The 15,000-nt window shown below is 39.3% G+C and overlaps 2 protein-coding genes and 1 long non-coding RNA gene across 3 annotated transcripts in view; 2 read left to right on the forward strand and 1 right to left on the reverse strand.

Moving 5' to 3' along the window:
- Positions 1 to 11,934, forward strand: part of LOC309504222 — a 105,272-nt gene extending 93,338 nt beyond the window's left edge. The window contains exon 2 of the long non-coding RNA XR_014208031.1: positions 11,057 to 11,934. This is a non-coding gene — a long non-coding RNA (uncharacterized lncRNA). The remainder of the gene's footprint in view (positions 1 to 11,056) is intronic.
- The window catches only part of tbc1d9b (TBC1 domain family member 9b), a 33,847-nt gene extending 21,913 nt beyond the window's left edge, over positions 1 to 11,934 (forward strand). The window contains 5 exon segments of the mRNA XM_082178658.1: positions 1,007 to 1,057; positions 1,409 to 1,468; positions 1,556 to 1,653; positions 6,056 to 9,830; positions 10,046 to 11,934. Of these exon segments, the coding sequence (XP_082034784.1) occupies positions 1,007 to 1,057; positions 1,409 to 1,468; positions 1,556 to 1,653; positions 6,056 to 6,679 (833 nt within the window). The 3' untranslated portion in view covers positions 6,680 to 9,830; positions 10,046 to 11,934.
- LOC309503997 (MORC family CW-type zinc finger protein 3) overlaps positions 11,313 to 15,000 on the reverse strand; it is a 24,320-nt gene continuing 20,632 nt past the window's right edge. The window contains exons 15-17 of the mRNA XM_082176941.1: positions 14,878 to 15,000; positions 13,019 to 13,266; positions 11,313 to 12,209 (exon numbers count right to left, since the gene is read on the reverse strand). The exon at positions 14,878 to 15,000 is cut by the window's right edge and continues 475 nt beyond it. Coding sequence (XP_082033067.1) covers positions 12,056 to 12,209; positions 13,019 to 13,266; positions 14,878 to 15,000 — 525 coding nt within the window. The 3' untranslated portion in view covers positions 11,313 to 12,055. The remainder of the gene's footprint in view (positions 12,210 to 13,018; positions 13,267 to 14,877) is intronic.

The raw sequence follows: 15,000 nt of genomic DNA on the forward strand, positions 1-15,000 counted from the left end.
GTTCTATCGGTCATCCATCCATCCATCCATCCATCTATCTGTCATCCATCTATCTGTCATCCATCCATCCATCTATCTATCCATCTATCTGCCATCCATCCATCCATCCATCTATCTATCCATCTATCTGCCATCCATCCATCCATCCATCCATCCATCTATCTGCCATCCATCCATCCATCCATCCATCTATCTATCTATCCATCTATCTATCTGTCATCCATCCATCTATCTATCCATCTATCTGTCATCATCCATCCATCCATCTATCTATCCATCTATCTGTCATCCATCCATCTATCTATCCATCCATCTATCTGTCATCCATCCATCTATCTGTCATCCATCCATCTATCTATCCATCCGTCCGTTCAAAACAATTGTATTTTTATTGTATGACATTTATCACATTCAGATGTACAGCGCTCACTCTTCACTGTCCAATCAACAACCGCCAAATCAAATTTTCTGTTTAGAAAATAATTTTTTCTTATTTCATTTATTTTGTTTCGTCGTTACAAATACAAATATACGTCAAATACAGTTGTTGCTTTGGAGGGATGAGCTCAGACCCCGCTGTGGAGCTTCACTCGTATCGAGCGGACAGTGTTCTCCTTTAACACTCTGAGAGAATATTTCAGTTATAACAAACAAATGTGGACATAGTTCTGAGTAATATTATTTGTAATGATCATGTTGTGTTGTGTCCCGCATGAATCTGTGGATGCTTCGCTCCAGGTTTACTGATGATAAATAATGATTAATCTTCTCATTTTCAACATTTGTTGTCTTCCTTATCTCCCCCTCTCTTTTAAACTCTAACACTTTCTTTCTTTCTTTCTTTCTTTCTTTCTTTCTTTCTTTCTTTCTTTCTTTCTTTCTTTCTTTCTTTCTTTCTTTCTTTCTTTCTTTCTTTCTTTCTTTCTTTCTTTCTTTCTTTCTTTCTTTCTTTCTTTCTTTCTTTCTTTCTTTCTTTCTTTCTTTCTTTCTCATGTGATCACTCCAGATCCTCCCTTCCTGTCTCATCTGGACTTCCTGGCACAGGAAGTGACCTCAGGTTTGTGTCTGTCTGTCATCTCAAGTGTGTTTTCTCTCTCTCTCTCTCTCTCTCTCTCTCTCTCTCTCTCTCTCTCTCTCTCTGAGGGTATTTTTGACTGTCAGTACAGATAAAAAAAATTTTTTTTTACTAACCGCCGCCTCTATTGGTTTTGGTGTTTTCCAGTCTGCATTTCACCCTCTCACTTTCACATGGCAGCATCATACCTTTGTGGTTTTTTTTTTTTTTTTTTTACTTTTTAGCCATGGGTTTTACTTCATGAAAACTTTTTGGTGGGCATTTTTAAGTGGTTAATGGCTAAATGTCATTATCATGTTTGTGTGTATTAATGCAGCATTAATGTCTTCACAGGAGAAGAGCTGAAAGAGGCAGGAGACGCATCCACAGCCGGAGACGCCGATGACAGAAAAGGTTCACGACCTGATAATGCTCAGCTTTTCATGACTCTGGTTGTTGTTTTAATGGCAGCGTCTCATCGCAGCTCATGTGTGTTTGCAGAGGAGAAGCCAAAGGACTATAAGTACTATCTGAGAATGTGGGCCAAAGAACACGAGCCAAAGAAAGAGAGTATCAAAGATCTGCCTCGAATGAATCAGGTGACCAACGTTCATTGATCTCAAACACTGGCTGTTGATGCACACGGTCTCGTTTGTTTGGGAGAAACCTTTAGGCTTTGTCTTACAGCGCAGCTGAATGTGGCCCAAAGCAAAGTGTTTACAATTAAGCGTAAATAAATCAGATACGCATCTGATCAAAGACAACATTTCTATATGATCTTCTTCATTTTTTGCAGTAATTTCAATGTGAAGAATCAGATCTGATTTTTCATTGCTTGTCATTGCATGCTCGATTTACCTTCGGCGTGAACCCTAAAGTTATTTATGAAGCAAATAAATGTTAAAGGAGCCGTATGTAAGATTGTGGGCAAAACTGGTACTGCAATCACTTTCAAATGACTGTAGAGCGGTGTATCCCCTCCCCCTCCCCCCTGACTCGAGGTTGCCAGATCAGAACTGAAGATCTTTGCCCGAACCCGACGGGACCCGACCTCTGGCCTCTGGTGATTATGTTTTGGTTGCACAGACAAAAAAAGCAAAGTCTGAGGTGTGGAAAAATTTTGACCTTGTGCACAATGAGAACAATGAGACAGTGGGATATGTGAAATGCAAAAGATGCGACATTCTGTTAAAGTACGACAGCAAAACGACAGGGAATTCGTCGCTGATAAGGCATGTTGATCGAAGCTGTTCAACACCTGCCAGTGCCCACGATCAACCTACAATCACATCGTTTGTTACAGCATCAAAACCCATCCCTGCAAAGGTGAAACAAACGGTGACGGAGAAGTGTGTCAGCTTTTGCTGTAAAGACATTAGGCCTTTTAATATCGTAAATGGCAAGGGGTTTGAAGAGCTGGCGCAAGAACTAATTAATGTCGAGGCTGCATATGGGAGGGTTCCCGTAAATTCTGTTATTCCCCGCCATGTGACAATTGCGAAGAGGTGCACTGACATGGCAGAAGAAAAGAGGGAAGCTTTAGTACAGAAACTTAAGACTTTGTTAAAGGATGGCACAGTCGCAATGACCACGGACATGTGGACAGAGGATTATCGGAAGATTAGTTATTTGACAATCACATGCCATTTCATAAGTGAGGATATGGAACTGGTGAATAAAACCCTGACAACTACAATGTTCCCTTTGGAAGAGGCAAAGACGGGAGAAAATATAAGACGGGAGATACTGAAACTACTGGTGACAAAGTTTGGCCTTGACGCTTCCTCTCTCAACAAAATTGTATGGGTGACCGATGAGGGGGCAAACATTAAATTAGCTCTGCGGCCATACCAGAGATTGGACTGCATTGACCATCTCATTAATACGGTACTGCGCCATGGACTCGACATTGCCGAGTTATCCAAAGCCGACGGTGCTCCGGACATAGGAGATACCATTTCTGCTGCTAAATCATTAGTGAGGTACGTTAAACAGTCGGGGTTGGCTGCTCAACTGTCAACAACATTGCTGCAAATGGGAGACACTCGGTTCAGTACGGTGTACCTCACACTGACATCTATACAGGCCATTTATCATGAGCTCCATGAAAAGCTGGAGGCACGAGGGGAGAGCGCGCGCATTGAGAAAATAGCACCAGACACACTGGACTTTTTGATACACTTTCTGAAGCCATTCTATGAAGCACAGCGGGAACTTGAGGGAGACAAGTATCCAGCACTTAATAGTGTGTGTCTCTGGAGTGAGAAACTGAAACGCCACTGTCAGCCCAATGCCCTGGACTCCCCACAGCAAGCTGTCGTGCGTAAACGGCATGAAGACTGGCTCGCGCGTAAAGTGATCATACAGGACCTCCACAAGATCGCAACATTCCTCTGGCCAAAATTCAATCAGCTGAGAATGTTGTCACACTCAGACAGGAATGCCGTACATGCTCATGTCCGCACTCTTCTGCAAGCCATGGCTGCAGGTGCACCAGATGTGGAGATTCGAGACCCAGAGCTCTCCGGAGTCGAACCCAGTGACAGTCCTCCGGCAAAAAGGGCGATTTTTGCGGAGTGGGAAAACGTAAGGCAAGCTGACTGGGAAGATGATGAGGTCACTCGCTACATTGAAACGGCTGCTGTCATGGAAAACGAAATGGATGTTCTTGGCTGGTGGAAGATCAACAAACCATCCTACCCAAAACTTGCAAAATTAGCCAGATCAGTACTATGCATCCCAGCCAGTAGCAGCAGCAGTGAAAGGGTGTTCAGTGCTGCTGGACGCACCATCAGTGAGCGCAGGACCGCGCTGAAGCCATCTACGGTGGATTCAATAATTTTCCTCCACAAAAACATGTAGCCTTATCTTGGTGAGTAAAGGTTTTTCAAATTACAACTAAATATTAATTGAGTCTTAAATGCATAATGTAAACAGCAGAGTATAGGCTACAGGCTAATGTTGGCATTATTCTTTTATTACATTTCAGCTGCTGTTCACCGTCGTGTTGAGGCTGGATTGTGGAGAGAAGTGGCAAAGCAAATCCTGCGTCTTTATCTTAATTTCGTTATTGCCAAACACCCATCTTAATTTAGAATTTATCTTAATTTAATTCGTTTAAAAAAGACTCCTATAAAGACGCATTATTGGCGCGTTGGCCTTTTTATATTTGTATTGGTGATTGTGGAGAGAGGCGGCCTCAAGCAAGTCCCGTTTTCGTTTGTCTTAGGCCTAATCTCAATTTGATGTAACTTTTCGTTTTATTTCGTTATTGCCAAATAACTATCTTTAGAATTTATCTTGATTTAATTCGTTAAGAATATATTTGTATTGTGATTGTGGATGGGCGGCCTCAAGTCCCGTTTTCGTTTGTTCTAGGCATAATCTCAATTTTATGTAACTTTTCGTTTTATTTCGTTATTGCCAAATACCTATAGTTTATAATTTATCTTGATTTAATTTGTTAAGAAAGATTCATTTTTATAGGCACGTAGGCCTATTTATAGGCTAAGTATGCCTAGGCTAGGCCATGTTATGTTACAGAGGACTTATTTTATTTCTTTGTTCCTTCCAACTTCCAAGTGGCCTGTCATGAATAAATTATGTTAAAAATGTATAAATGAAATGACTCATTCTTGACTTGACTTTACTTGACAAAAGGCAAAAGAGCTGTGTGCGTGCGCACATTTGAATAATGTCGGGCTGTAAACGGGTTCGGGCTTTTAAAAAGCTGTCAATCAAATTGTACTTGTCGGGCTCGGGCCGAATTCTGTCGGGCTCGGGCCTTGTCGGGCCTAACTTTTAAGGCCCGATTAAAGCTCTATGCCAGATAGGCTGCAGGATCCAGCAGGAACGTAGGCTGACACGTAGCTGTGGTGACTAGAGCAGATCTGGCAACCCCGATGCCGAAACACTACTGACTTTGTAGATAGGTGGAGGGTGGAGCTTCAGGCCAAAACACAACATGACAACATCAACATCAGTTGAGGGCTGCAACTTCACTTTTAAATGACAATATCCTGGCCGGACTACTGTTGTCAGTGATATAAGTATTTGAAATTAACATGATTTCTTAATGTCTAGTGACATATCAGGGCCATTTTATGATTAATTGAAATACATTTCTTACATATGGTTCCTTTAATGTACATTTGATCTAACGGGTTTTGGAAAATCACAATAAATAACAAAATCCTGACGACTCGTTTCGGCATTTCAGAATCGCTTCATTCTTTTGGGACACAAAAAACTCAATTTATCTGCACTTCGATACTTTGCGGACCTTTTACATTCACAAACAGGTGTAAAAACACGACATGAAAGAGGACATCTGAAAAAGCATAACAGCGGCAATTTAAATCATTTTAATAATTATATCTGACCTAGTCAAAGTCCAATGAATTTTAATTGTATGTACTTTCCCATCAAATCAGTATTAAAAGTAGCGGTAACACTTTACAATAAGGTTCATTAAGTTAACATGAACTAAGCAACTTCAGCATTTATTAATCTTAGTTAATATTAATTTCAACATTTACTAATACTAATACTGTATTTGTTAACATTGTTCATGTTAGTGCATCAACTAAACAATGAACAGCTGTATTTTTATTAACCAACATTAACAAAGATAAATAAATACTGTAACAAATGTTAATACATTAACTAATGAACCTTATTGTAAAGTGGATTACGCTTTATTTTAAGGTGTCATTGTTACAGTGTAAATATATATTTAAGTACTGAGTAATAATAATTAATTACATGTACTTACTATAGGGTTAGGGTAGGATTAGGTTGATGGTTAGTTGCATGTAATTATGCATAATTTACTCTTATTACTATGGTAAATACATGTAACATATGTAACAAGGACACTGTAAAATTATCGCAAAGTGCTACCAAAGTAGCAACCTTGTTCTGCTGTGTTTGGCCAATTAAAATAGCCTTGACATGACCTTGAGTGACTTCAACCCATGTTCATGTGTTCTTCATTTCCAGGAGCAGTTCATTGAGATGTGCAAGACTCTCTACAACATGTTCAGCGAAGATCCCATGGAGCAGGAGCTTTATCACGGCATCGCCACGGTGGCGAGTCTCCTGCTGCGCATCGGAGAAGTGGGCAAGAAGTTCAGCAACAACGGGGGAAAGAAAGCCGAGGCCTCCACCGTCGACGCTCTTCCGCCGGAGAGAGAGGACTCATCCGGGGAGGGAGGATCAGGACAGTCCCTGGTCTCGAAGGCCCTGGCGGAGGCCCAGCTAGAGACGCCTCCTCCTACAGCGTCCGGTTCTGACGAAGAGGCCAAAGACGACACGTCTGTTTCGTCGTACTCCGTGGTGAGCGCTGGTTCGCTGCAGTGCGAGGACATCGCCGACGACACTGTTCTGATTGGCTGCGTGGGCGGAGACGGGGCGGACCGGAGGCGGGGCAGCGCGCCGGATGCCGATTGGTCGATCACATTCGAGCAGGTTTTAGCATCGTTCCTCACGGAGACATCTCTGGTTGACTACTTCGAGAAGAAACACGACATCCAGAGCAAAATAAAGGCATGCAAGTCGCTGAGAGCGGTCGAAAGACAGATCAGCACGTCGAGCGATCTCGATTTCTCTCTGACCACACAATGATTACACTCATACACACGTGCATGAACACACAAACACACACATACAGATATGTACATGTATGTCCGGATGCTGTCTGTAGGAGTTTGATACTTCTGTATCATAGTCTACAAATGATGTTTTTAAAAAAAAGACCACGTTCCATCCTAGTGTCCGGGTTTTGCTGGGTTTCATCGTTTGAACGCGCCAATGGTCTGGGAAAGGAGGATTATGGGATATGGCCCATATACAAATCTAAATATATCTACAGGAACTGCATATATTACTCATACAGATTAACAAATGAAACATCACACTAAGTATTTGATTTGCACACTCGTCTTGAGTCCCAGGTAGGAATAAGGGCGATTATCTCGCACTAAAAGTGTACATCACTAATGCTTTCTTGCACGTGTGCTATAGCTGGATATATATCGGTGTATTTGGCGGTAAGAAGTGTCCTTTAGGTGATGAAGCGTCGACCTCATAATGCTCACTTTAACTCTTTAGACTCTTCAGATTCACTTTGACCCCTCAGATGGAAACAGTTTTGCACACAGCTTTGGTTCAAAGACATGTTTGTGTGTGTTAAAAATCAACTTTTTAAACTAAGTCATTGCCTTGCTTTAATGATCAGACTCTTACCATTGGTCGAGGGCAGCGTTGCACGGGTTTGATGTGGTGTTGAGAAGATGGCGTCATCATTACAGTACGTTTATTGTCAGATGTGTGTTTGCCAGAAGCTACACAAACGTTATAACGCTGGCTTGTCTTAGTCGTCCGAACCCTAACGAGAGGTACAGTACAAAATGTAGCCGATTAATTGAGCACTATAATGGCCTTTACCACGCAATCTTGTTTCTTGTTTATTCGCCACGATATTTTCTGTTGTCAGGCCAAAGCAAGTACAATCTTTGGGCTTCATTCATGAAAATCAAGCAGAGCGAATTTGTGCAAATCACTCAATTTTTATGCAAATTGTAACATTGAAATGAATTAAACCTTCGTAAATTGGATTGAATGCACTAATATCGGAGTAAACTGTTGCATAGAGTTTTGTAAAACACTAAATTTATGCAAATTGATACTTTATCAACATTAAAATGATGTACATTGTATTAAATCATTTTACAAATGTTTTTTTTAGGCATCCCGTGTTGAAAAAAATAATAATAATTCAGTTTAATTAAATTATATTTACATAAATTGATACATTACATTTAATTATAAATCATAGCATTAAATTAACAGTAAGTTGACAGATTTTTTTTCTCCGTAAAAATTCTGTACAATCGTTCGTTGATTTACACACATTAGTTCTGCTTGTGTTTTATAAATTAAGCCCTGTTACGTTTATTTTGGAAAATGCAGTAAAAGTTGCAAACTATATTTCCGTTTCTTGATCGCTATGCTTCTTTTATGTATCAAATTTAGAGCTCTGTAACCTTTGGCCTGGAGATTTCTTGAGACATAACGTTATGTTCTAGAACGATTTAAAGAAGGTTCACGATTAAAAAAAGAACTTTCTCGATGAATCTAGAACCTGTTGTTTAAAAACAGATCTTTAATCACATGACTGAAAGAGAGTCCGGACGCTTGCATTTAATGAGATGTAGACGAGCTTCTTAAAACTGTAAATAGTTGCATATCACATTATAATATCAGAAGTTTTAACGTCAAATCGTTCGCGAAGATCGTTCTTGTTTTGTTTTCAGTCATGTATCGCTTTGCTTTTGTTAGTCGCGTTTCTATTCTATATGTGTGATTTTTAACAATTGCTTTTGTACTAATTAGCTTTAAATTAAGCCTGTTCGGCTCAGTAACGAACAAAATCTGAAAGGCTTCAGTATTATTATTTTCAGATGATATGTTTAAAGAGCTTTAAAATATGAACATGATTTAAACGGGGCCGAAGATAACATTTGAACCAGTAGAAATTAATGATTTTAAATCAATGATGCATTAAAATATATAAAAATGTTTTTAAAATTGGATTATATCGGCTCTTTTCCCCATCTCCGCTATGAAACACACGTCATTTCCGGTGAATGTGAATGAATCTCCCGTGACCTCTGTCTAACTGTGAAAATAACTGGCTTCACTTCACTGTGTTTCTAATTAACTATGTTAATTAATGCACAAACTAACACTGTTTCCACTTTCATCATGCGTTTTGCTAAAGGAGTGAATTGTTATTCTCTTTGTGGCGAGTTTCTCCTCCTGTAGGCTTTCTTGTCTGTGACCTGCAGCTGTTATTACCTGATGTCCGACTCATCTAAAAGTTGTTTGAAAACTTATTGTCATTAAACCAGTATTGTGTAATATTATGTAATAAAAATCAAGTTCAAGTTAGTGTGTGTATTTAGTGTTTTCATGCACATCCACTTTATAGGTAGTCCTACACGATTTAACTGTTGGCCCACTAGTGGTTAAAAAACAAAACTGCATGCATTTTGCGGAAGAACATTGTTTTGGTTGTGCTTCGGCTCTGTGAGACTTTGTGGATGAATATAGTGTTTACATCTCACGCTGACGATCTGATGACGTTACTGGCCCTGTCCCGAATGGAGCCCTTAGCCCTCATGATCTTCCTCCGAGTCCACACTTTCGGGACGTAATGCTCAGCAAAAGTGTACAGAAAGAGGATATCGGCTCTCACGAGCACCTTTCTGAAACCTAAAATGTGACCCTGGACCACAAAACCAGTCATATGGGTCAATTTTGTGAAATTGAGATTTATACACTTTCCATTGATGTATGGTTTGTTATGATAGGACAATATTTGGTCGAGATACGACTATTAGAAGATCTGGAATCTCAGGGTGCAAAAAAATCGAAACATTGAGAAAATCTCCTTTAAAGTTGTTAATTTATGTTCACGATTGTGCAGCATTCACTCACAAAAATACATGTTTTATATATTGATGTGATCTTTACTTAATATCCTAATGATTTTTGGCATAAAAGAAAAATCGATAATTTTGACCCGTGCAATGTATTGTTGGCTAGTGCGACTCGTGACATGATCCAGGGTCACATATGGGACACCCTGGCCTATGGTCTCATGGACTTAATGAACAGCGCACAACACGATGGCCATTGTAAGTCCACAAGTGCACATGAAATGTGCCATTTTGGGACAGGGACACTGTAGCTTTACCCATTAATATACAGGGTGGGCCATTTATATGGATACACCGTGGTGGCATGGGAGTGGTTGGTGATATTGAAGGTCCTGTTTGTGGCACATTAGTATATGTCATGGTCACCACCCATCTTGAGGAGTTTGCCCCCTCACATGTACTGGTGTGCCACAAACGGGACTTTGGTGTCACCAGCCATTCCCATGTTGTTGCGGTGTATCCATATAAATGGCCCACCCTGTACAAGGTACTTCGAGAAAATAGTAAAAACCATCATCTCTGCATCGCTTTACAACACTTCTAATCCCTCAGTTCTCCATCTCTGAAAAGCCAGGCTAATGTTGATTCTTGTTTTATTACGAGCTCTGTCTCGTTCTCTTTTGGTCCGCAGACTCTCCTCTGTTTGCCGTTTTTTTTTTTTTAAACGTGATTTCCCGAAGGTTGTAGATTTTAGTCCTCCACGTCAAACTTTCTCACTCGTTGTGACGACTAACCTCTGTCACTCCCACACCAGACACGCGTCAAAGCACCCGGAGCGACTTTACTCAGTTTACGAATATGAGACGCATGTACGCAATTTCCCCCCCGAAAACCATCTCGTCAGGTCTAAAATATAAACACTTATAATAGGCTTAACATAGTGAAAAACACCTTTTGGAAGAAGGATTGATGATGTTGACTCATTATTTACATTTTGTTAATTAAAGGGGTGGTTGATTATGATTTGACTTTTCTAACTGTAGTTAGTGTGTAATGTTGCTGTTTGAGCATAAACAACATCTGCAAAGTTACGACGCTCAAAGTTCAAAGCAAAGGGAGATATTTGCTTTTACAGAAATCACTTTTTAAGGACTACAACAAACGGCTGATAGAGACTACACCACATTCCTCCCAGGTTAGTGACATCACTAACGCTAAAATTTACATAAACTCCGCCCCCTGAACACGATTTATAGATTATCAAGACCGAATATGCTAATCAATGACTAGAAGATAACTACACATAAGCTACATAAATTCTTCAACTAACCATTCAGAAATGTCCTGTTGCTTCTACATGTCGTCACTTCTTCTTGAGTCTCTCCATCATTGTCTAACTTCGGTTTGAACATAAAAGGCTAAAAGTTTTTGACATTTTCAGTGCATGTCTGTGTGAGTGCAAGCTGTTGAAGCTCCGCCCCCTGTGCGGGGAGCAGCAGCTCATTTGCATTTAAAGGAACAGACACAAAACGGTGTGTTTTTGCTCACCCTCAAAAAGTGACAATTTTAACATGTTATATAAAAATATCTGTGGGGTATTTTGAGCTAAAACTTCACACGCACACTCTGGAGACATCAGAGACTTATTTTACATCTTGTGAAAAGGGCATTATACCACACCTTTAAACAAAAGAAAGTTACAGTGTACCTTTAACTTGAGTTGTCCCAAAAGCGCCTTATTGGATAGTCTTCGAGAGGACGACAAACCATTGTAATCATAGTCATGATTGAAAATAAATGTGCCAAGAAACCTCTTATGAAAAAACACTGATGACTTTTATTATATGAGCAAAATTATACCATCAGTTGTTACAAAATTGTTTAAATTTTTTTTGTTTTTTTATAGAAAAATAATAATACTAAAAAAACGTTTTGTATTAAAAGCGTTTAAACTTTAAAGAACAGAAGGTTTAAATATGTACAAGCATAAAAGCTGCATGCAGATGCATGTAAGTGAAGGATACAAGCGCAATGCAGTTGAAATGTGTGTTAAAACCTCAAGCGTTTGAGACATGATTGTGAAAGATCTCGCAGCGCTGGAGAGACAGCAAGCGTTTTAGTCAGATCCATGCATGCAAAACTACTTCTATAAATGTCATGCGCATTAAACATCAAGGCTCATACATCTGTGCATATTGTTGCAAAGCCTCTCTATGAGAATATCAGCTTTCAGAATAATCATATGAATGTGTTTGTGTGTGAAATGTAGCTTTAACCAGTCATATAAGTTTATTTTACAGTGTCCTTGTTACACGTTACATGTACTTACCATAGTACTAGGAGCAAATTATGCATAATTACATGCAACTAACCCTATTGTAAGTACATGTAGTTGCTTAATATTACTCAGTACTTAAATATATAATTACACTGTAACAATGACACCTTAAAATAAAGTGTAACCATTGTTTTTAATGCTGAGATTTGCATGCACTGATGCTGCGGTGACCCATCGGTCTTCAGTCTGGCTTGTCATTGGCTGATCCCGGTTGAAGGCTCACAGGTTGTTGGCCTGGATGATCTGCTGGAGGATGCTGTCTACATCAATGGTGTCGTAGCTGATTCCCTGCATATCCAGGTCTGGTAGGATGGAGGAGAGCAATGCAACCACGTTTCGCCGGATGGACCGCAGCCTCTCCAGAGTCACACTGCTGTGAGGGAGGAGCAACAGAGAGATGTTCATATACTGTATATATACGGGAAAAATACAGTGAAGTTCAAAGTTTGGGGTTGGTACGATTTGTAATGTTTAATGTCTCGCATGCTCACGAAGGCTGCATTTATTTGATGGAAAAAATACAGAAAAACGAATTAAAATACCCGTTTTCTGTGTCCGAATCTTAAAATATTCCTGTGATCAAAGCTGAATTTTCAGCATCATTACTCCAGTCTTCAGTGTCACATGATCCTTCACAAATCATTCTAATAACTGATGCTCTAGAAACAGTGATTATTGATTGACTATTACATGATTATTATCAGTGTTGAAAATAGTTGTTCTGCTTCATATTTTTTGTGGAAACTGATGCATTTTATTTCAGGATACTTTGATGAATAGAAAGTTCTAAAGAACTGATTTAAAGCATTTATTTGACAATCTTTTGTAACATTCTAAATGACTTTATGGTTATTTATTTTTTCAAATAATGTATCATTGCTAAATAATATATATGATAAGAATTTTGTGCGTGTATATGTATATATATGTGTGTTTATATGTGTATATTTGTGTATATGTATATGTTCAGTATATTTTTAATTTAAATTCATTTATTTAATTCAATTCACAGTGCTGTAAAATTGATTGATCACATCTCACATAAAAGTTTGTATATATATATAAATGTACACACACAGTATAAATACACATGGTCAGAAAAAATTCTTAAAATACAATAAAACTTTTAAAGCTGTTTGTAATGCTTGACACACACACACACACACACACACACACACACACCTGTTGTACGTGAGGTTGGGTGTGTTGGTGCTCTGGTCTCTCCTCTCTAGTGTGTGTCTCTCAGTCTGTGTCACTCGTGTGTGTCTCTCAGTCCTCCGCTGGCTCGGGTCCGTGGACAGCGACTGGCTCTCGCTCTGGAGTTTGGCTAATGTCTTGCTCCAGTACAGCTCGTCTCTGGGACTCGTCTCTGCCTCCTGTTGGATCGGTGATGAACTGCTCCTGTTCGCCTGTTCCTCCGACGATTTCTGCTGATTAAAGGTATTTAACAAGGTTTGTGCGATATTTAATTAAACATGTTTTGTACTCTGCACAGTTTCTCACTGATTTCAATGTTTCACTACTCCAAATTGAACTAATGACTCAAAATAATTAACAACTGACAAATTATACAACTACTATAAGTATATCAAACTCGGATACATACAGTACACTCACATTAAGTGGTACATGTATATTAGCATATCTCAACTGCTTGATTGTTATTTTGCCAAGAAATGTAAACTATTAAAAGTCGGATATATAGTACATCTTACTTTACCAGCGTACATACTGGTATTTGCAAAATATTCTCACCCAGCTCTTAATATAAAGTTGGATATATAAGTATGTCCAACTTTTTGTTGCATAAATACAGTACCGTCACGTAAAGCGATATATACAATATAGCAAATCACAACTGCTTGAATTGTTTGTATCTTCGCAAAATGTAACTATATTATAGTTTAGCTCTAGCCTGGGAAAACCCAGACAACTTCCGGCAAATTTAGATTAGCTCTGCAAGTAGTCTGGCAAAGAGCTCATTCAAGCCCATTTCTAATCCGTCCAAATCGCGGCACCAATCAGAAACGTTGAGTTGGGCTTTACACGATGACGATCGCTCTGATTGGTTTGAGGTCTATCCAATTGCGCCCAGAGGCATCTGAGTGACGTCCGTTGGTGAAGCGCAGCAACTTTTAAATGCATTATTATATTAAAATTGCAAACACACGAGGACAGTCTCCATGAAAGACCCACTGGCAGATGAACGTGCTGCTACACTTCTCTCCGAAACGGTAGGAAATTATATTAGATTTAATAGAGGATTTTAACTATGAGAAGATGATTGACAGGGCAGTTTACGTGACAGGACGCACGCGACAGATCCGTCCGATAAAGATGACGAAGTAGTATGTCCCAAAGCTTGCCTACTTTTTTGCTACACATTCAAAAGTAAATACCTTTTCTTCCCAAAAAGAGTACATACTTTTATGGCGTAGTGTAACTTAGGGACGCAGCATATGGCTTTACACATGACGATCGCTCTGATTGGTTTTAGGTCTATCCACTTGCACCCAGAGGCGTTTGAGCGACGTCCGTTGGTGACGCCCCTTTGGAAATGAGTGATTAATGAAGCTTTGCCAGACCATAACTCAGTTACTACTGAGAATGGTCTGGTTTTAACCAGGCTAGTTAAGCTCTAATCTGCTAAATGCAACAAGGCATGAAGATATTAAGATGCTATAAACATTAACCGTAACACTTTACAATAAGGTTCATTAGTTAACATGAACTAAGACTGAACAATACTTCTACAGCATTTATTAATCTTAGTTAATATTAACTTCAACATTTACTAATACGTTATTAAAATCAAAGGTTGTATTGGTTACTAACAATGAACAGCTGGATTTTTATTAACTAACATTAACAAAGATTAATAAACACTGTAACAAATGTTCTGCTCATTGTTAACTATTAAACCTTATTGTAAAGTGTTGCCACACTGACATCATGATTTTCTGTAAAGCTGCTTGTGAAACAGTGTGTATTGTGAAAAGCGACTTGTCTTTAAACTCTTTTAAAAAGCATTTTAATTTTACCTGACAGACAGAAAGTTCCTCGCTTGACGTCGCATTCAGTCTTTCGCCGTTTTGCTCACATGACACCGAACTCCCGTTTAGAGCCTCAACCGCGGTGACGTCAGAAGGCCCGCCCCCTTCTGC

Source organism: Leuciscus leuciscus (genome assembly GCF_965113295.1).
Source record: "Leuciscus leuciscus genome assembly, chromosome: 8".
Taxonomy (NCBI): Eukaryota; Metazoa; Chordata; class Actinopteri; order Cypriniformes; family Leuciscidae; genus Leuciscus; species Leuciscus leuciscus.